The sequence below is a fragment of the Macaca fascicularis genome, chromosome 4 (assembly GCF_037993035.2).
Source record: "Macaca fascicularis isolate 582-1 chromosome 4, T2T-MFA8v1.1".
Taxonomy (NCBI): Eukaryota; Metazoa; Chordata; class Mammalia; order Primates; family Cercopithecidae; genus Macaca; species Macaca fascicularis.
In genome coordinates, this window is record NC_088378.1 from 37,854,266 (window position 1) to 37,877,329 (window position 23,064).

At 42.6% G+C, this 23,064-nt stretch overlaps 1 protein-coding gene and 1 long non-coding RNA gene across 3 annotated transcripts in view; one reads left to right on the forward strand and one right to left on the reverse strand.

The window, feature by feature from the left end:
• Nucleotides 1-12,636, reverse strand: part of LOC135970541 (uncharacterized) — a 71,882-nt gene extending 59,246 nt beyond the window's left edge. Inside the window, exons 1-3 of one of the 2 annotated variants that reach the window (XR_010586238.2) lie at nt 12,400-12,636; nt 9,287-9,429; nt 4,546-8,363 (exon numbers count right to left, since the gene is read on the reverse strand). This is a non-coding gene — a long non-coding RNA (uncharacterized lncRNA). Of the gene's footprint in view, nt 1-4,545; nt 8,364-9,286; nt 9,430-12,399 lie in introns of those variants that run through there. The other variant, XR_012433451.1, reaches the window with a different exon arrangement.
• Nucleotides 9,808-12,970, forward strand: TCF21 (transcription factor 21). Its single transcript, XM_005551886.4, has 2 exons — nt 9,808-10,544; nt 12,426-12,970. The coding sequence occupies exons 1-2, from the start codon at nt 10,095-10,097 to the stop codon at nt 12,513-12,515; spliced, it is 540 nt and encodes a 179-aa protein (XP_005551943.1). The 5' UTR covers nt 9,808-10,094; the 3' UTR covers nt 12,516-12,970.
• Nucleotides 12,971-23,064: the final 10,094 nt, after the last annotated feature.

The following is a 23,064-nucleotide window of genomic DNA, read 5'->3' on the forward strand; positions in this document are numbered from 1 at the left end:
CCCAGATAATTTTTTTATTTTTCACAGACACAGGATCTCACTTTGTTGCCCAGACTGGTCTCAAACTTCTGGCTTCAAGTGACCCTCCCACCTCAGCCTCCCAAAGTATCAACAGCATCATTTTAAAAAGCATTTTTGTTTATTTGGTTGGTTTGTTGATTGAGGGCTTCCCTCATCAGCAATAGCAAATTTGGCTCCATTTTCCATAAAAGATCCAATGCAAGTCTATGTTTTTTCAGGATGCAAACATATGACTATCATCTTTTACTCATTTTGAGTTATTATTATTATCTTGTTATTGCTGAAAGTCTTATGTTCTATAAAATCTTATCCCTGCTATAGTCTATAAAATCTTACCCCTAGCCAAAAATGGAAATGGAAAAAAATGGAATGTTGCTGTTAAAAAGGGCCTAAGAGATGGCAACAACTACCATTACAGCAACCACCAGTATTTATAAATGTTTACTACATGTTAAGCACTAAACAAAATCCCTTTGTATGCATCATCTCAATTAACCCTATGGAACCCATCCCTGCTGTCAGCACATTAAAAAGGACACTGAGACCCAATGAAGTTAGAGGGCTCAGTCCAAGTTCATGCAACTAGTTACATGTATAAGCAGAACTTGGACCTGGTCCTTTGGTTCACAGTCCAGGAGTATTTTCCCACCGCAATAATTTAAGAGAAAAATATAAAATGAACAGAAAATCATAATTCTATTAAGGACTTTCATGTTTTAAAATTTGATAGGATGTAAGCTTTATACTTTCCATCCAACATTTAGTTTACTCTTCCACTCAAATTCATTTGAGAAGTGTGAATCCTATCCTTCCTGGGCAAGTTATTTCACTGTAGATGGCTTTGCAATTAGATTGAGAGGAAAAAGAATTCACTTATTCATGTGAGAGGAAGAAGTGTAGTATCTGCTTAACATTCTAGCTTAAAATAATATTGGCTTTATCCAAAATATGTCAGAGTGACCAGTTGAAAAGACCCCATTGCAGTCCATCAACTGTTTGTTTTGTCTATGGAGTAACCCACCAAAATCATTTGGCAAATGTTATTAGTAAATTGATCTAACCCATGTCTATTGCTGTGTGGGAGCAGTGTGGTATACTCAAATGCCCTAGATAAAGAATTCCTAAAATCTTCTACTAATGGTTCTTTAAAATTCATTTAGAGCTTCTAACTAAAGAATAGTCCTCCTCTCTCTGCAAATTTTAGGAATGAGAATCAGATGACCTCCCCGCCCCCATCATAGATCATGAATCTAGATGTACAGTTCATCCTAATGATTCCTCAAAAAGGAAAATCAAGACAGCCAATGCTTGAGGATTATTGTTGTTGCCATTATTGCCAATGGTATAAAATCTACAGTAAATATTCAAACGAGAGAAGAGTCCTAAGCACATCTTCTCTTAATCCTGAATAGGCGGAAAGTTGGGAATAATAATAAAACAAAAACATTGTTTGGTTATAATTTCTAATAGTGAATTTTATGGGTTGAATTGTGAATCTCCAAAATTCATGTTGAAGTCCCATCCCCCGGTGTAACTGTATTTGGTGATAGGACTTTCAGGAGATGATTACACTTAAATGAGGTCTTAAAGGGGGTTCCTAATTCAATAGGGCCAATGATGTTATAAGAGGAAGAGATTTCTCTCTTTCTCTCTCTCTCTCTCTCTCTCTCTCTCTCTCTCTGCCTGTCTTTCTCTATGCACTCAGAGGAAAGGCCACATAAGGACACAGTGAGAAGGAGGCTGTTAAATGAAGTTAAAGTTAAGGCTAGGAAGAGAGCCCCCACCACAACCTAATCGTGCTGGCACCCTGATCTTGGACTTTCAACATCCGGAACTGTGAGAAAAAAGATTTCTGTTGTTTAAGCCACACGGTATTTTGTTATGGCAGCCTAAACTGACTAGAACAGCACCCTACTATCAAACCTTGAAAATATGTCAGGCCGGGTGTGGTGGCTCCTGCCTGTAATCCTAGCACTTTGGAAGGTCAAGGCAGGAGGATTGCTTGAGTCCAGGAGTTTGAGCCCAGCCTGGGAAATATAATGAGACCTCATCGCTACAAGAAATTTAAAAGTTAGCCACGCATAGTGGCACACACCTGTAGTCCCAGCTACTTGGGAAGAGGAGGTGTGAGGATCGCTTGAGCCTGGGAGGCTAAGGTTGTAATGAGCCAAGATTGTGCCACTGCACTCCAGCCTGAGTGACAGAGCAATTTTTTTTAAAGAGCTGCTCTCAACTCTTGTAAAACAACTTGGAGGGCTTTAGTGAGTACCAATGATTGTTAGTAAATATAACCTATACATTTCTACTGGTCTAGCCTCAAAAGTAGTAATTTTATAAAGCTTTTATTTTGAAGGTAAGTTAATGACAACATTCGTTGGAATGCCTCACATTGGTGTGTGACCTCAAACATGTAGCCAGAGGTGAGTTGTTAAATGTTTTTCAACTGATTCTGAGCTCCAAATGAGACCTGAAGCCCATTAGCACTAGATTTTGACTAATTATAATTTCACAGAGAACTGTCATCTGCATAAAAACAATAAAGCTAGCTTATACAGAAAGTAAACTTTACATCAGGGTCAAACAAAAGATTCAGGTCTTTACATTATAGTTAACTTTATCATTTATGCTATAAATACACTGGCAGATTCTGTGAACAGGCTCCTCTTCTTTTTTCTAATAGATTCCCCCTAACCCTAAGTTTTAGCACAGCATATTTAGAAACCATATTTCCAAATTCCCCTGAAGCTAAAGAAGCCAATGGATGGGGGTGGAACTTATATGTATAACTTTCAGATCCCATTATTACAAGGAATCTGTTTGCCTCCCATCCTCTTTTCCCACCTCCTCAGGGCTGGTGAAGGTAAGCTGGCTTCACTCAGATATGTCACCCCCAAAGGATGACAGACTAACAAGGTAGAAAAAACTTGGATCCCTGGGTGTCCTTGCGGAGCAGAGTCACCCACTTGCCTAGGTCTGCACTGATATGAAAGAGAAAAGTAAATCTGTGGCTTGTCTGAGCCACTGTGTTTTGAAGGTTTGTTAGTACCCTAAATAATTATTATACTTTACAGTTTACAGTGTACCTTCCAAATGTGAAAATCTAAAATACCTGACATTGGGAGCTGAGTAATTTTTTAAAAAGATAAGATATTCATTCATTCATTCAACAACTATAAAGTACATATTATATATTAGCCCTGCTTTAGGTTCTGAGTACCCAACTGAGCAAGACACATCACGTCCCTATACTCATGAAGCTTTGATTATAGTTAGAGAGGGGTTGGCAGAGAGATAATAACAAAGTCAACAAAATTTTAAAAAATAATAATTTTAGAGCATGGTGGTTTAAAGTGAAGGCTCAAGAGTCAGATTGTCTGTGTATTAGTCTAGACTCTGGCATTTATGCACTGTGGTAACCAACTTCCAAGGATGACCCCCACCCAACCCCCCACTTCCCCCACTGAACCATATCTGGTATTCATGCTCTTATACAAGCCCTGCTTTTGAATCTGGGATGGCCCCAGAACTCGCTTTTGACCAGCAGAGTGAAGCAGAAGTGACGTTGTATAACTTCCAAGGCTAGGTCATAAGAAGACTTCCATCTTCCATCTGGGTCTTGTGGGATGCCCACTCTGAAGGAAGCTGGCTACTGTGTTAGAACTTCAGCCACCTAAGATTGTCAGGTTGAGGAAGCCACATGGAGAGGCTGTCTGGAGAGAGATGCCAGCCCAGAACTAGCTGCCCCTGCCATCCCAGCTGAGGCCTGGATGTGTGAATGAAGAAGTCCCCTTTGATTTCAGTTTAGTCCAGCCTTTACATGACTCTAGCCGTGTAAGACGCCTTCTGGTTGCAACACTGTGACAGTCCCCACGTGGGAACCACCCAGCTGTCCAGTCAACCCATAGAACCAAGAGAAATAATAATAACTTCAGTCACTAATTTGGGTATTACACAGCAATAGACGACTAGGACACTAATTTTATGAATTAAATAAGTTTCTTAATTTCTCTGTGTTTGAGTTTTCTCATCTATAAGTTTTCTACCTTATAAAATTGTTACTAGGGCTAAATTTGTTAAACTGGAAAGGGCTTTATAACAGTGCCTGGTATGTAGTAAATAGTAAATGTTAGCTACTGTTTTTTATTATTAATAAATAAAGTAGAATCATGGAACAAAAATATTCTTCATTGGATGCTCAGGAAAGTTCTCACGTGAAAATGACAGTTGAGCTTAGATCTGAAATCTAAGGGCTCAGCCATGCAGAGAGCCAGACAAAAACATCCAAACAGGAAAACCAGCAAGGCAAGGGTGCTGAGGGAGGCATGGGTGTGGTGTCTTGGAGGAGCACAGACATGGCCGGCGTGGTTAAAGGGTAGCAAGCAAACCAGAGTCACCCAAGCCACAATCGGAAGTGTGGATTTTATATTAAACACAATGAGAAGCTTTAAGAGATTTTAATCAGGAGAATGACTTGAAACACTTTATTGACAATAGATTTTAAGAGGACAAGAATGGAAACAAAAAGACCCTTTAAGAGACTGTTATCATCTGAGTGACTTGAGTGACTTGATCCAGTGTTTAGCAGAGGAGATGGTGAGAAGAGGGCAGATTTGGGGATATGTTAGTTGAATGAGTGGCCCTCAGGTGGCCCATCAGGTTTCTACGGTAGAGAGGAGATTTCTATTTTAACAAAGTCCTTCTGGCGATTACGTTACTTAAACCATCTTAGACAGGGTTCTAAGCATTATATCCCAGGACAGCTCAAGTCTATCTCGTTTTGTATAATTTAGGGATCAATGGTTACATATTCTAAATAGGGAATAACAGAATAGAAACTTTCTCACATTTACTATAATTATTCAAACAGCAAAAACCATTCATGGCAATGTGACTCAGTGGAAGGAATAATACGAGGCAAATCAGGACGCAGGGTTAGGTGGGCAGTACTGTCCCTGACATCTCATTGGAACAGAGTTTGTGATTATTTACCGCCTCCTTGGTCCTCAGCCCTATCCAATTCTGACAAACTATTACTTTGTGTCTCTATTTTAAAATGCTTCATTGCCTGGAAATATTTCATCTTCCTAAAGTCAGGATTCACACTCAGTACTTTCCTGCGACTCTTGGTTCCTCAAAGCTGAAAGCACCTGCCACAAGGAAATAATCCCAAAGAGATAATCACCCAAAGGAGCCTTTTATTCCAGTGCCTCCATACAGGAAGGAGGCTGACAGCAAGTTGGCCTGTATTTTTTTATGCCCATCAATAAACTATATGTAACATGTAAGTGCACTAAAGGGGTCTCCCATACAACCTAGAAGATTTATTCTTTTTGGGAAAACTTGGGAGGTTTTGCTTTCAAGCTTTATTTTAAGATACAGAATAGTCATCACTCAAGCCAGTTTTTCTAAAACTTTATTACAGGGGAAAGCCTCTGGCATGCATTTCTAATACAATATTCATTTCATGTGGCAGCTCTTTCTTTAGTAGTGCCAACAGAAAGGAGAGAAAATACATGAAACAAGAGAATGGAGGCAAAGGTCCTTGCATGGTACCTGACTCAGGAGTCGTTCAGTCCTTTTCTCTCTCTTTCCTAACACTGACAGGGTCTAATAAAATTATTCTAGTATTAGAAAACTTAGGAGGACATTAAACTGGCTTTGCAAAATTTTTAACTCTCTTTGTCTGCCTGAGTTTTCTCTGGCCCACTTACACCTTAGGGTAAACTCCGACTTTCAAGCACATAGGCTTGGCTGCTTTCAAAGCTGTATAATGGAACATGTGAAATGCAAGATTAATTCTTGGATTCAAAGAACCATGCAGAATCTTTCTCTAGACTTTACTGTTGTTATTTGCCAGCTTTAAATCTTAGCACTGTGGCATCTTATCTACAATTCACTGAATTAAATGTGAAAAAAGGGCGTTAGGGTATACTGAACACGTGGAAGACTTCTGATTACTGAATGGATTTATACCATCCAGGATATATACCATCTCCCAGCTGGTGCCAGGTAAAGGTAGCAGCAACACCTAGCATCACTATTATTGACCTTCTTAGCTAGCCACCAAGCTCACTAGTGCTATATTCACTTTGGCTGCCAAAACATAACAGGCCAGCACCACTGTAATTTAGAATGAGCAAAGAGAGGTAATGCTCACTTTATGAAATAAAGTTAAAATTTAATGAAACAAAGTCAGATTTTGATAAGCATATAAGTCGGAGATAGACAATAATCAATCAGCAGCCAACAAAGGGTATGGAGATAATTATGTAAAATCAAAAAAGAGGCACCTGGCTGGACATGGTGGTTCATGCCTGTAATCCCAGCACTTTGGGAGGCTGAGGTGGGTAGATCACCTGAGGTCAGGAGTGTGAAATCAGCCTGGCCAATATGGTGAAACCCCACCTCTACTAAAAACACAAAAATTAGACAAGCGTAGTGGCAGGCACCTGTAATCCTAGCTACTCGGGAGGCTGAGGCATAAGAATCTCTTGAACCTGGGAGATGGAGGTTGCAGTGAGCCTAGATCGTGCCAATGCACTCCAGCTTGGGCGACAGAGCAAGACAGACTCCATGAAAAAAAGAAAAGGCATCAACTTGCATAGAAAGTTGGCAAATGTTTGAAGTGGTGGTAGTTACCATCAAACAAAATCAATAAAACATCTGGAGGTGCTAATTAGAAATGAAGAAAAAAGAGAATGGGCAGTTTTGCCGATTTGCCAGCCTATGTTTCTCCTGACCAAATGATGAGTAGAAAGAGAAAAGGATTAAAATTTAAATTTAAAGGCATATTTTTCCCCTGAGAAAGATTATGTAATGGCATGTGAAGTCAGTTCAAAGGAAGCCTATGATGTTTTCCTTCTCATAAAAAGGAAGCAAATTATTCCATCCAAGTGCAACTGAATCAAATTTGAACTTCCTGTAAATGTATCAGTTGATAAACCAGGATTTAAGTTCAAGGGTACATTCCATGCCTAATCTTCATTTTACAGCTTTTGGAGATAAAATTTCCTTAGCACTAAAATCTTTCAAAGATAGTCTTTCTTGCAAAACAAATTGTTAGAAGTGAGCAGCAAATTGGCCAGATGCCTCTGGGGCATAACTGTTTCTTAAAAGTCAGGTAAGAACTTTTAGAAATGATCTCATACTTTCAAATCACTAGTTTTCTGTTTCATGCTTTGGAACAGAAATGGTCAATGTACCAAAAGGGTTAATACAGCTTCTCCAAAGTGCTTCTCTTCTCACAGAATATAGTTTACATTTTGGGAGAATTTGGCACAGCTTAAGTTACAGCTTAACTGATTTGCTCAGTAGAGTCCAACAAGAAGTCATTTGCCCCACCCATTTGTCCCTAAGTGTTTATTAGCAGGGATAGACACAAAATTTTAAAAGAAAAAAGTATTTTTCATATGAATATTCTTTCTCCAAGACTTCAAATCAAGATACATAAGCAACAGCATTCTTCAAATCTTACTCCCAAACTGGAAGCCATCTTTTACAGAATTTTAGAAACACTCCAAAATGTATTATCAGACCACTAGCCTTTCTCAGCCTAAACGTCTCACTGCAAGATAAATGGACATGCGACAATTATTTCTTATATGGCTATAAAGAAAAATAATTGCTAAGCATAAAAACAAGCCTATGACATGAGGCTGGTTTTACATGCTTCCAGAAATTGGTACTTTTAAGTTTCCAACATTGAAAAATATACAGACAACAGAAATCTTTTCAGTGGTACATATTACTATGATTGTTATCCCCCCAGACAGCCTGAGCAGTCCATTAACTAAGGTGTAACAGAGAACCAGAGCCAAAAAGAAAAAAAAAAATGACTGCAACAAGAAAAATCACAGCTTAATAGCCTGGTATGTAGTAAGGCCATAGTTTGGATTTTTATAATAATTATCACATTCCAGAGCCCAAATTAATTATTTGTAGTTATTTTGCAGATATCTTAGTAGCTACGCGCACACACACACATTTCACAAAGTATTGGCCAATGCCCATTTTCATAGAGCTCTTTACTCTAAAAATAACTTTAACTTTCATGTTTTACCAAGACTGAGAGAAGGGAGAGCAAATCACAGGAAACTAGTTGGGGAATTAGTAAAGAAAATTTTAACAGGCCTGCTGGGTGTTCTCTTACTGCTGTCTTGAACCTCAGATGAAATTATTATACTTTCTGTGTTGTAGTACTGGGTTATTTGTACGTGAAGACAAAGGCAACTTCAACTTGATATTTCTGTCATCCCTGCTGTGGGAAGAGTCCTTTCCTGGTTTATAACATCAATCATTCTCACAATAAATCTTAGGGTGGATGTGGTCATTTAAATCTCCACCTGCACAAACAACAGAAAATAAGAGAGCTCATAAATCTTTACACTGGTGATTAACAAATTTTGGATCCTCAGCGAAGATATTATGGAAGAGGGGTCACTAATTCATTAATAAAGACTGATTTGCTGACAACCTGTTTAGTTTACAGCATAGGGGGAAAGCAAACAAGACCCTGCTAGCAAAACAAAGCGTTAGAGGTTAGTGAATTCCCAGCTGAGCCTAGGATTAGAGATATGATATCTTAATGTAGGAGAAGCCTTCAGACCCTAAGACAACCACTCAGAAACCACTCTCACATTTTGCTCCAGCCCAACTTCAATGCCTATCTGCAAGGGAAGAAAACCTGGCAAAGAAATTGTAAGAGAGATTTACACCTTCAGTTTCCCTGGTTTCATTGCATCAATTTCATCTGGTCCCTAGGTTCTGGTTCCCTGTGATTTTCTACCTACTTCCCAGGAGACTTTGTTATTCTCTAGGAAAGATGGCTCGAGCTGGGGTTAAAGATGGAAAAGAATCTTTCTCAAAAGGATAATCTTGCTTTGTGTTTTGTAGTGTCAGCTTCATGTGAGGAACACTGGCACCAAAGAGGCTGGAAGAGGACAAAAACAGCAGCATTGAAAGGGATGGTGCATCACAAAAAGTGCCAGGCAAGGTGATGTCTGAGAGCAACTAAGACTCTCAAGGCAATATTAAATGCATTTCTAGAAAAAAAAAAAGAGGAGAAAGTTTCCACTTATTAGGAAAAGATGATCAACTAACATAATATTTTCCACACACTCATACTGCCCTATCTCATTCTCTACCCACTCCCACTAAGCTGTGTGTGTTGGGTTTGAGTGTGCAAATCAAGTAGGTTTGTGTACACATAGACAGTCCTTTGATGTCTTGAAAATGATCAGGTGTAGGTGAAATTTTTTATACTTACTTTTCCATCACCATAAAGATTCTAGGAAGCAATTGTCCTCATTTATCCAGGGGAAGGTGGAAGGAGATCTTGGTAAAGCCTTGGAGTCTTATGAGGTGTTGGCAGGATGCAGTTGATATTCCCTGTATTTTAACTTGTGTTTTCTTGGGAGGAGAGAGGGAATGGAGTGCTTGTGAGATTCGTAGGTGGAAGGCCCAGAAAGAGCCAAAGGACCTAGTCGTTTTTCTAAAGTTCTCAGTAACAACCAGCTGTGATGTCTTAAGAGGGAAAGGCCTTTTAGAGATGGACAGGACATGATTCTCCTCGGCCGGCCACAGTTGGGAGGAGGTGGCTGGTAAGTACATGATGCAGTTGAGTTGATTTACATTACAAGTTGCAAATTAGGGTCTGTGCAATGAGTTTCCCTCCGGTTGTGAAAGGGGTCTAAGCGCTTTGCTGGGGCCTGGCAGGCCCCTCCCCTGGGCTGCAAAGATCCGCCCCTCTATTCCCCAGATAAATTCCTAGTGTCCACCAAATTCCTCAGCGCTCGCTCACACTCCTCTACGGCCACGACTCTGGGAGTGGGGAAACAGAGAGCCGGTTCCTCTGCTGCAGAAGTCCTCTAGGTTCCTTCTCACAACTCTGCGAAGGGGAAAGGGTTGTGAAACCCAACCAGACCCCAACTCCAGCTCCCAACAGGAGGTGGCTGCGCCACACTCGGGAAGCCCCTTGCTTTCAGGGTCTCTCTCTCTCTCTGCCTCTCTCTCTCTCTCTCTCTCTCTCTCTCTGTCTCTCTCTCTCCCTCTCTCCCTCGTCCACTCCCCCAAACATGTCCACCGGCTCCCTCAGCGATGTGGAGGACCTTCAAGAGGTGGAGATGTTGGAATGTGACGGGCTGAAAATGGACTCGAACAAGGAATTTGTGACTTCCAACGAGAGCACCGAGGAGAGCTCCAACTGTGAGAATGGGTCTCCCCAGAAGGGCCGCGGCGGCCTGGGCAAGAGGAGGAAGGCGCCCACCAAGAAGAGCCCCCTGAGCGGGGTCAGCCAGGAGGGGAAGCAGGTCCAGCGCAACGCCGCCAACGCGCGAGAGCGGGCCCGCATGCGAGTGCTGAGCAAGGCCTTCTCCAGACTCAAGACCACCCTGCCCTGGGTGCCCCCGGACACCAAGCTCTCCAAGCTGGACACGCTCAGGCTGGCGTCCAGCTACATCGCCCACTTGAGGCAGATCCTGGCTAACGACAAATACGAGAACGGGTACATTCACCCGGTCAATCTGGTGAGTGCCCTGGGGGCTGCTGCTGCAGTCCAGGCAAGCCTGCAGTCCAGGCGCGCCCGCAGTCCCGCCAGCGGTGGGCGCGAGTGCGCGCGGGGCTGGGAGTGGGGTTGCGGGCGTGGCGGTGACTTATACACCTCGGCCACCGCGGGCCTAGAGCCTCCAGGGACCAGAGGCGGGCGGTCTAGACATGACCCTCGCTCTCTGCCCTACCAGCCCAGTGATTTATGCAAGGGTTTGACGTGGCAGCCCAATTAAAGGTTTGCAAGTGTATTGAGCTGGCACAGAGGAGGGATCCCCCGAGCCCGCTCCATCGCCATCCTCCCTGGGGTAGAGTGGCTGCTGCGGAACTGAGAACACTGACAAGACCTCACGCCGAGGAGGCATTTTATTAATCCTTTTTTCTTCTTTTAGCTGAGAGTGGATTTTGATTTTCCTTTCCTTGTAAATAAAAACACCCACCTCCGTTTCTTTCACAAGCATATTTAGGACCATTATATAAGGACACATCTATGCCCCCCTAAATTGTCAATGTAAGCCCCCAACCACTTAAATGTTCTGTGCTTCTCCTATAAGTGGATTAGTATTTTTAAATCCTAGAAGTTCCAGTAATTATCAGCAAAATCAGTAAATCCTCACTAGTATGAGTTTAATAAATATTAAAACAGGTCACTCTCATTCAAGATTTAAGAAAAGTTACCTTTTGTCTTAAAAAGTAATGCCCATTGAGTCTAACTTTTTTAATACAAAAAACTGATAATCATTGAGTCTACTTTTTTCTCAAATGCATTTTACTGTTTAAGAAATACATTTTAATTTTTTTATTTGATTTTATTTTAAAACTTCTAGGATCTAAAGAAAAACAATAACAACAACTTACTAGGACCTCTGTTTGTATATGATAAGAATGAGAGATTTTTCCTCTTAAAAGGCAAGTCTTATCAGCCAGCACTAGAGCAGTAGTGAGAGAGGTCTGAATTGTCTTCTCACCGAATTGGTTTCTGGAACTGAGGGAGAAGAAGATGCAAAACCACATTTTGCCATGAAAAATAGTTTTCCCTCCAACTGAAAGTTTGGGTTGTTTTTTTTTTTTTTCAATGAGTAAATAGCTTTTTAATATCTTCACCTAAAATGAAAGTGCTGCCTCGAATATTTACAATTGTTACTCTCTTCATCTTTAAATAAGAAACTTAAATAAACTTTATTATAAAACAGCCCAGAGAAAGGAAGAGAAAGCATGCTTTCTCAGTCCAGCACGAAGACGATCTTAAATTAAAAGTCAATGTAGTTTTTTTTAGCTTTTTTCTTTTTTCCCTTAAGAGATGGTGATTAATTTAGAAGTTGTAGTCAAAGTCGGTGTTTGCGATGGAAGAAACGAAAGTCGGGGCTAGGGAAATAGATGGCGATGAAAGACGATGAAAGCGACAGGGCCCTGAAACCCGACCACCGCCTCAGAAGAGAGGCCAGGAGGCAGCTTCGCCCCCAACTCGGTGCCCAGCAGGCACAAGGTCATTCTGGGCTTCCCCGCTCAGGCTGCCAGAGCGTCTGCTTCCAGGCAGTGCCACAGCACCACCCACTCTCGGCTTGCCCAGGGCTTCCTGCATTGGGTCTCACAAGGAACCCAGTATGAGCCCTTTTGGCTCTCGTTCTAAAAGACCACCATCAGCACCACCACCACCTCGAGCTGTGACTTGGCGCCAAGGCAGCTTTTTGCTTTATGCAGCCGCAGGGTGCGCTAGGACCGAGAGAACATTGCTGAGATAATCGGTCTCTCCAGCGCACTGCCTGCCCCCACCGCCCCCACTCCTTTCATCTCTGGCCCGGAGCCCACCCCACCCCCTCCGCCACGGCTACTTACCTCCTCCACCCTCTTCTTTCCCGCAGACGTGGCCCTTCTTGGTGGCCGGGAAACCCGAGAGTGACCTGAAAGAAGTGGTGACCGCGAGCCGCTTATGTGGAACCACGGCGTCCTGACCTTGGAGGTGCGAGTCTGGGAAAGGCGCGCTCCCGGGGGGAGCGGGCCCCGGGAAGTCGACCCCTGCCCTCCGTGCTCTCTGTCTCTGCTTCCCCCTCGCAATGCTCCTCTCTCTGTCCCACCCCGCGAGAACACTTTACAACGACGAGGAGATTCGTTTCCAAACCAGAGGAGATCAATTGTACTTGCAAAGATTCCCATCTATTTAACTTTATTAACTTCTACCGTGAATGACTCTGCAAGCCTTGCTGGTCCAAGTGCAATATGTAATTATAAATGTATAAATAGATAAGAGCCTATCAATGTATCTTTTGTACAATATGTTGTAAAATGTAGATCATAGGATAGCTGACTTTGACAGTCACATTTATAAAGTAATTCACTTAAAGATATATATTTTTTTCAAACAAGTTTTGCTACTTTTGAAAATAAATCTTTCTTTATATTGCTAAAAGCTCTGACATTTTGTGTGATTTTAAAAAATATTTGGAATAGAAAAGTGGGAAACTATGGGGAAGCTTGAAAATGATTCTTTTAAACATCAATCTAAATTCTAGAGATAGAAGAAAATTGCATATGAGTTTCATAATGAAGATGCAGATTACGTTTTTTACTGAAACCTTAAAAAAGAAATATGTCGGTTACTTTTAAGGACAATAGAAATTATGTAACTGTAAACAAAGAATGGGCAGTATTAGAGTTATCCACAGTTACACAGTTCAAAAGTAAAAACGCACCAGAAAAAGGAAATCTAGCTTTCATGGATTCCACAGTATGACTGCTGACACGGGCGAGAAAGTAAACTCCACCTTTCGTCACCTTCCAGGTGTGGGTATGGCTGCAAACTAATGAAGAAATAATAGAAGCTATGGAAGATGTAAATTCCATAACCCTTAGGGTGTGTTTCAGGATTTTCAGAGTTCTGCAGCATACATTATCTACATTTCTTATTAATAACCCATTAATTAATTCTAACAACAAACCTGCATGCCTGCCTTTTGGTTGCGGTTAGCCGGCGCGTTTAGCTCCCACCACGACTTCCGGCGGACTGGGTTTTAATTTAAACATTTTCCAGGCTACGGAACAGCTCCTAGGGGAAGATTAAGTTGAGATAAACAGAGAAGCAAGGCAGAGGAGCCTGGGACCCGGCTCTCTCACTGCCCCAGAGCAGCCCGCGGCAGCCGATGCGCCAGATGCCACCGGGGCTGTTTAATGTTCGGGGTTATGACCGCAGTGTTTACAAGACGTCTTCGGTTATTTATACTGTTATTCCTCGCAGAGAGCCTTGAAACTTCCGCTTCATTTGCTCTTTCTTTTCGATTTTTTACCCTTTTTTCTCGGCTTAGTTTGGTACCTGGAGCGAGAGCTTCTCCGCCCTTCCACCAACCCCACAGGCCGCTTCTCGCTCCTCGGGTGGAGCCCTCTGCCTGGCCATAGAGGAGGGATCCTGCTAGGCTGGTCCTGACTGGAGAAGCTGCTCTGCCAGGTGTGCTCTCTGCCAGTTATAGTGACCTCATTACCAAGGGGTGGCGACCACATTACCAAGCGCAATTCCTCATTCTCCAAGGGCTGAGAACTTCGGTGACTTCTCCGCCTGTCTATTTGCACATGGAGGACTTCTCAAGATATCAGGATACCCTTCCATCACCCCACCACCGCCACCCCAACTTGACTTTCAAGAACACATTTCAAGCTCTGGCCAGAGTCCCCTTCCTCAAATTCATGTGTTCTGTCCTTTCTACCAGAGGGGTAGAGCCCATGCCTCAACCTATCCAGAGTTCAAATCAAAGAGTCCCTAGTGTGATTCAATTGTTTGTCTTTCAAGTTTCGCAAATTTTCCAATCTCCCACTCACGTTTTTACCAAAAAAAAAAAAAAAAAATGCGCTAAATTCTGAGGATTCCAGGCAGGCCGTCCATAGAGAAATAGCTTTTTCTTGCTCATTCCCTTACAATGCCGATCTACACATGGGTTTTTAGAAAGCCTTCATGGCTGTCTATAGTTGCCTATCAATAATTTGAAGCCTTTGCTTTAAGCAGGAGGCATGTGGCTATGAATAGGGAACACGTAGATTTGACCCTGGTTCTGCATCCATCTAGCTGTTTCTTGAAAGAGCCTGGATCCTCAGTTTTCCCATCCCTGCAAGCAGGGATAAAGGTGATGAGAATGATAATAATCATTATATGCAGACCTTCCCCTTTCATCTTACAGAGCCTTAGTGGGGCTCAAATGAGATTATATCTGTAAAATCCCTTGGTAAAGGTAAGATTAAATGAAAATGTCAGTTACTTTTACTAAGTTGCGGGTAGTGAACTATCTGTGCCTAGATCCAAACTGAAAGTATCTCAGGCAGGAAGCTCCAAGGGGTGTATGTTTATAGCGTCCAGGCAATGATCTTTTTTTTTTTCCATGAACGAAAATACCTCTTTTTGGTATCTATTGACTCTTTCTCCCTCTCTTTCTGTCTCTCTCTCACCTTGCACCTCTCCCCAATGTTCTCTAAATTTGTCCAGAACTTTCTTTTTCCTAGAAATCCAGAGAGCAAAGTCAGGGCCTGGCACCTGCAGGTAGGTTGACACTGGTGTCTGATGATGAGGCTGCCCAGTCCCATCAGGAGCCTCAGCCAAGGAGGGACCTGGGCACACTCAGGTCCCCATGGTTGCCCATTGAATGGAGTGAGGATCAAGGTGGGAATGACTGGGTGGTGGCTGCCACTAGCCCAGGAACATGACAACGTGACCACACCACACATACCTCCAACACTCACTCACAGTCTAACCATCTCTTCTTCTCAGCGGGCCCTTCTCCCATTCCAGATCATCAGCACACCCACACCCACCATAGGTGTCTCTCCTCTGGTCTTCCCAGAAGGGTAAAACTCCCAGCCTACCCTGCTCCAGCTCCAGCCCAGGTAGTTGGTGTGTCTCAATTTGAATAGGGGGTGAGTAGCTTCACAGAAAGAATGGGGAACTCCCCTGACCTCAAGCCAGTATAGTTTGGAAGTTGGGAGTGGGGGGTGCTAAGGGTGGGGAGTATCCTGCCTGTGACCTCTAGGTTATGAAAACTATCTTAGAAGGTGCTTTTAGAAAGAACCAGGAGAACAACCAAAGCATCTTACAGATGCCTGAACGGAGAATGAAGTGTTTCAAGTAAGTGAGTCTGCAAGTTCTCAGCAGCAGACAGATATCCAATCTGGACTGTAGCCAGGGAAGTCCTCTCTCTCTCTCTCTCTCTCTCTCTCTCTCTCTCTCTCTCTCTCTCTCTCATTGCTTGTATGACTTTACAAGCAACTCAGGATCCTTCTAGCAGGCTTTCCCACTGTCAAACAGAGACTTCATTCTAAAAGGAGAAGTGATAAACAGAGCTCCAGCTCCGCTGGCTCTATATGTTTACTGATTAGTGGAAAACACTGACCAAGGAGACTTTTAAGCCAGTGGTTCTTCAGAATCACCTAGACGCCTCCACCCTCCAGAGATTCTGAGTCCAGGAGTCTGAAGTGGGGCCCCAGGTGATGCCAGTGCTGCTGGTCCCAGGACCACATTTTAACAATCAATGTTTTCAGATTTCTCATGAGGAACACTACTTAATGCAGTGGGAAAGAATATTTCAGAGGGAATTTTTTTCTTAAAGAAGCTGCATATTCTGGACTCCAATTTAGTTTAATTTTCTATTCACTCCAGGATGGCACGCAGTGGATTCCTAATTCTTAAATGCGATTCAGTCTGGACTTCAAATCACTTGTCTTCAGAAAATAAAAGATTTGTTCCACTCGGTTGTGTGGACGTGGATGCGCTCATCCTGTGTTCTCAGACAGATTTCAGTCATTAGATGATGTTTTTAAGTCCTGAGTGGATTAAAGCCAGACTTCTGTTGGCTGCGTTGCGACCTCTAAGGGAGAGAGAAATCTGGGCGCCCTGGAATCACGTCCCCTGCAGGAGAGTCCCTTTGTCCATTCTCAGGCCAGAAAAAATCTCCCCATCACTCCATTGTGAGTGGCTGACTTTGCTCTGGTCCGGCACTGTATACGTCGGGAAGTCGGCCTGGAGTTCGGGTTGCAGGGAAGCCAGGGCTGGGGGCGAGGGCAGCAGGAGTGCTTGGGGAGCTCGCGGGCAGCGGGAAGCTGAGCGCAAAGGCAGAGGAGCGAAGCAGCCTCTGAAGCTTCCCCGCCTGGGAGAAGAGTTTTTGGAAGGAGGCGAGACGGGGAAAGAGTTCTGAGCCCCAGCCCGAAGAGCCTCCTTTCCGTCCCTTTCCGGGTGCAATCTCCGGGCCAGCGGGCTGGTGTCTCGCCGCAGATCCGCTGGCTCAGAGATGAGGCGCAGGGCAGGTTCTGGGTTACATCCGCACACCGCGGGGAACCCAGGTGCGAGCGGGGCACAGCTGTCCTGCCAACATCCTTTCTTAGCTTTGCATCCTTCGCTCCAAATGCTGGCTCTGCCCTTGGAAACTCGCTGGTTGCCAACAGCATTCTTCAGAGTCCGCCGGGTTTCCTCCAGGCGTCTGAGAGGAACACGCCTTTGATCTTCGGGTCTGGGCAGGCTGCGCGGGCCCACCCTCCTTCCAGTTCACCGAAAGATTAACCACCTCCAAGGGCTATTTAAGAGCCCCTCCCAGGGCCGAACGGGGAGAAAGGGTGGGAAAGGGAGGAGAGAGTATCCGTTTAGAACGCCCCAGAGTGATGAGAACAGACTTCTCAAAAACAAAGTCAGGCGGTCTTTTGTACCCAGCACTCAGTGTAGTGCCTGACACCTCAATAAATGTTGAATCGTGAATGAATCATTAACTCTTTGAGGCTCTAAGATAGAAAAGATAGAGAGTAGTGGGGCAAAATGGCAATGGGGCTGTTGTGGTTAAATTGAACTTGAACTTGAACCTCTTACCTTGAAGTCTGGGTGCACATTTGAGAAAAGAATAAAGCAAGTAGGTATGATGGGACTGGGCGAAATCAGGTGGCGGTGGATTGTTGGCAGCACTCAAGAAATACGCTCTCCCGTTTTCCAGTAAAATATATTACTAAATGTTAATTTACATGGCCTGTAGACTAGAATCTTTAGTTTAAAAGGTTGTTTTATAATGAAAATGATTTGAGGCATTAAGTAGTTCACACGATCTTATTTTAAAATTAATCCAGTTGGTGATGAGGAAATAGCGTATTGCTTTTCACAGATATAGGTGAGACCCTGGTATAGTGGAAAGAGCTTTTGACTAAGTCCTTGGACAAGATACTAGACCTTTCAGGACCTTGGTTCTTCCATCTCTAAAATTGGTATAATAATGACTACTTTTTTGAGATAATGTGTAATTGGACAATGCCTGGAGCATAATAGACACTAATTAATATTGGTCCCCCCGCTTCTTCTGGTCACTAAGTTACAAAAGTGCCTGAAAGGACGATATGCATTTCCCCTAGTTAGCTAGACAATAGTAAACAATCATTGAATGCTTATAATCCAATAGCATCAAATCACCTTGAGTGTGATTAAAACAGATTATCATTTAGATCTCTTCTTTCTTTAGTGAGATCTCACCACCTTATCTACTGTAGGTCCTGCCCTTATTTCTGTATTTCAGCACTTATCAACTTAGTGATAATAGGTAATTGTTATTTTCTTTCCTTTCTGTTTTTCTCTATCTCTTCTAGCTCCATGAAAGCAAGAACCACGTCTGTTTGGCTCCCTTGGTTTTCTCAGCACCTACCACAGTCTCAGGTACACAGCAAGTGCTCAAAAAGGAATGCACAAAGCTTAGTGATAAGCTTCTTAGAGATACCTGTGTCTGCTGAGTGAGGTTATGTTGCACTTCGAGGACCATAGAGTGGCTTAAATATATTGTCTAATTTTAATTTCAGAATTTGATTATACACCTTAATACTTAAACATTTAACAGACACTTATTCCGTAGTAAAAATAAATCTATACTGGAAAAAAACACGATCAATCTTGTTGAAGGGGGATTAATATGAAACATTGGTCCACATGACATGACACATGGATTCTTTTTTTCACAATAAATCTCAGACAAGGGTCCATAATAAGCACTGTGTCCTTCAAAACAATGTGTCTTCCACTCTGACCATTGCTGAGAAACAGTCACCTCTAAAGTTTTCTGCTTGGTTCTTGGGATCATTTACTAATGAATCTCATCTAGCATCATTCATCTTTTGTGGTTTATGTGAATGCCACCATCTTCTGCTGCCCTCAAATCTCTTAAGTTTAGGCACCCATCTCCCACTCAGTAGCTTCTTCCCCTACCATTTTTTTTCTTTTCTTATCTCTTCTTTTCTTTTTTTCTTTTTTTTAGACAGAGTCTTTCTCTGTCACCCAGGCTGGAAAGCAGTGATGCAATCTTGGCTCACCGCAACCTCCACCTCCTAGGTTCAATCAATTCCCCTGCCTCAGCCTCCCAAGTAGCTGGGACTACAGGTGCACATCACCACACCCAGCTAATTTTTGTATTTTTTTAGTGAAGATGGGGTTTCATTATTTTGGCCAGGCTAGCCTCAAACTACTGACCTCAGGTGATCCGCCCATCTTGACCTCCCAAAGTGCTGAGATTACAGGCAAGAGCCACTACTCCTGGCTCCCCCCTTTTTTTTTTTTTTTCTTTTCTTTTTCTTTTTCTTTTTTTTTTTGGGTTTTTTTTTTGTGTGTTTTTTTTTTTTTGTTTTTGAGACCAAGTTTCACTCTTGTTGCCCAGGCTGGAGTGCAATGACGAGATCTCGGCTCACTGCAACCTCCGCCTCCTGGGTTCAAGCGATTCTTCCGCCTCAGCCTCCCAAGTAGCTGGGATTATAGGCGTCCACCACCACGCCCAGCTCATTTTTGTATTTTTAGTAGAAACGGGGTTTCACCACGTTGACCAGGCTGATCTCAAACTCCTGACCTCAGGTGATCCACCCGCCTCAACCTCCCAAAGTGCTGGGGTTACAGGTGTGAGCCACCGTGCCCAGCCTTTTTTTTTCCTTTTTTTTTCCTTTTTTTTTTTTTTAACAATCATACTTATCCTACCTAAAAGAAAAACTCTCCTTTTCTATACAGTCACAACACTTCTGACACCAAATGTGTGGAGTTTTCCCCCTTACAAATGGATTCTCCAATTCTCTATGGACACCAACTAGGAGTCCTACAATTCCATTCTGATGCTAACTCCTCACTAATTTGCTATAACAGCTCACAAACACTTATTTACAGTTACTAGTTTATTATAAAGGATATTACAAAGGACACAGATGAACTAGTTTATTATTTACAGTTACTAGTTTATTATAAAGAATATTGCAAAGGATACAAATGAATAGCCAGATGAAGAGGTATATAGAGCAAGGTTTGAAAGGGTCCTCATCATGAGATCTTCTGTTCCCATGGGGGCAGAGTGTCCCACCCTCCCAGTAAGAGGATGTGTTCACCAACCCAAAAGGTCTCTGAGCCTTGTTGCTTAGGGGTTTTGTGGAGATCCCACTACATAGTCATGATTGATTAAACAATTGGCCATTAGGGATTGAACTCAAATTTCCAGGCCCTTTTGCCTCTCTGGAGGTGAAGTGGAGCTGAAAATGCCAACCCTCCAATCACAAGGCTTGTTCCTCGGGCAACCAGCCCCTATGCTGTAGCTGTCTATGGACCATGCAGTGATTCCAGCCACCATCCATCTCACTGGCATGCAAAAAAAAAAAAAAAAAAAAAAAAAAATTCTTATCACTCAGGAGATTCCAAAGGTCTTAGAAGCTCTTGTGCCAAGAACCAGGATAGAGACCAAATCTATATTTTACATTATATCACAAAATAATATTCTCCAACAAGGAATAAAAGAAATCTAAGACATCTCTAAATCCAGGAGAATTTTTAAAAACTAACTGGGTCATATAGTTACAAGGAATAAAAATCCATACAAACTGGCTCAAAATAAAAGGGGAATGAGGTATTGTAAAGATAGTCCAGGGAATCTGGCTGACATCTCCTGGCAGAAAATAAATTGTAACTGGGAATTAGGGAATATCTCCTGGGAAACTGAAAAGTTAGGAGGGAAACTCTCTCCTCTCTGAGCTGGAGCTCTCTGGGCCTTTGTCTCTGTTTTCGCTGCCAGTCTTCTGCATTTTGTCCTCTGCAACCTAATTTTCTGTGCTGGCTCACTTTCAACGGCTTCTGAACTCTCTGTTTCACATAGGTTTGGTTTATTAAGTTGCTGACTGCGGCCCCAATTCTACAAGAACTGAATTCAGTTGCAAACTCAACTATCCAAAGCTTACATCTCCACATCTTTTGAATTTGAATTTTCAAGATAGGGACCACTATTGACTTCTTCTAGAAGGCTCTGATTAGATTCTTCAGGCAGTTGTATGCCTCTTATCCCATCAGCTGTAGTTGGCATGAGATGGATTGGCTGTTGGCTGGGGCAGCTTTTTGCAATGGAGGCTTTGAATGCAACAAGAATCCCAAATCAGTTTGCTACAAACATAATATAATGCCATAAGGGCTGGGATGTCTACATATGGACCACCTGGGTTTATTCTGCTCCTCCAATGGGGAGCAACATGTTTTTGGAAAAAGGCCACGTTCTCAGGTCTTATTGTGTCTATGATGTGGAGAAGGAGCAGAGATAACAACAACAACAAAACAAATTCATATAACCTAAATGACCTACTTTACGGACTAGAACAATTTTATTGAGGAAATCAGTAGCACTTTTTAGCCAGTAAAATGTTATTATAAGGCACATTTAAGAAATACCGGGACAGACTCAGCTTTCTTAATCTTTTTCATCCATTTGCATTCACAAAGCACATGTATAGACGCTATCATATTTCATCTTCAAAACAACCCTGACCCAGAGGTATTATTATCCTCACTTTTTTAAATAGGGCAACTGAAACTCAGAGATGGAAAATAAGTTACCAAGAGCTATATAGTGAAAAAGCAGCAGAAAGCTGAGTATAGAATTCTTGTATTTTGTTGAAACTGCTTTGAATGTAGGAGGGCCCCCGAATAAAAGAAATTTTTAAAACTGTAGCCGTACAAAGGAAAGAAATATTTCCAAGAAAAGCATGACATTAAGCCTTTTTAAAATTAGAATTTGTATTTTATACTTTCTTAAGGATCCCTTTTAGACTTATTTATAACTTTATTTTAATCCTATATTGCCATTCAGGATACATAAAAGGAAAATGTATGCAAAATAAACTAGTTAAAATATTCCAACAATTATTTTATATTCAGAGCCTAATTCATTCTGAATCATTTAGTCAATCCCAGTCATGAAAGTCTTGTGATTTTTTATTATGTAACAGTTTCTGTCATAGAAGAAACCACTCTCAAACCCAATGGCTTAAAAGCAATGCGCTTTAGTTGTTACTCAGGAGTCTTTGAGTCAGTTAAGAGGGTCTGCTGATCTGAGCTGAGCTCTACTGTTCTTGCTGGGGCTTGCCCATTCATTTTTGGCTGGCTGTCTATTTGGCTAGGAGCTAGCTGGTCAAGAATGGCCTCACTCACATGTCTTGTGGCTGACTGGTTACTGGCTAGGGTATGAGGAAAACTGAACCACGCATCTTTTTTTTTTTTTTTTTTTTTGACAGGGTCTGGCTCTGTCACCCAGGCTGGAGTGTAGTGACACAATCTTGGCTCACTGCAACCTCCACCTCCCGTGCTCAAGCAATCCTCTCACCTCAGCCTCCCTATTAGCTGGAACTACAGGCACATACCACCACAACCAGCTTTTTTTCTTTGTTAGTAGAAACAGGGTTTCACCATGTTGACCAGGCTGGTCTCGAACTCCTGACCTCGAGCAACTCACCTACCTTGGCCTCCCAAAGTGCTGGGATTACAGGCGTGAGCCACTGGGCCCAGCTAACCCATGCATCTCTAATCATCCCATAGGCTAGTTTGTTCTTGTGACAACTAGGGAGAGAACAGAAAGACAAGGCCTCTTGGGCCTAGGTTTAGAACAGGCATAGTGCCACTTCTGCTGTGTTCTATTGGCTAAAGCCAGTCATGAGGGCATCCCAGATTCAAGAGATAGGGAAATAAATTTTACCTCTCAATAGAAGAAGCTGGCCGGGCGCGGTGGCTCAAGCCTGTAATCCCAGCACTTTGGGAGGCCGAGACGGGCGGATCACGAGGTCAGGAGATCGAGACCATCCTGGCTAACACAATGAAACCCCGTCTCTACTAAAAATACAAAAAAATTAGCCGGGCGAGGTGGCGGGCGCCTGTAGTCCCAGCCACTCGGGAGGCTGAGGCAGGAGAATGGCGTAAACCCGGGAGGCGGAGCTTGCAGTGAGCCGAGATAGCGCCACTGCACTCCAGCCTGGGTGACAGAGCGAGACTCCGTCTCAAAAAAAAAAAAAAAAAAAAATAGAAGAAGCTACAAACACACTTTGCTTAGAATGTGGAGACTGTGTAAGTATGGAAATTTAGAACCATTTTTATAATTAATCTACCATACAAAAGTTTTTTTAAAAAATTCTTTGGCCCTACTGAATAATTTTCCACTTTGAAATGTGAATATCTAGTGATTTATCACCCATTTTTATCTTCTGGTTTATTAAGAACATTTCTTA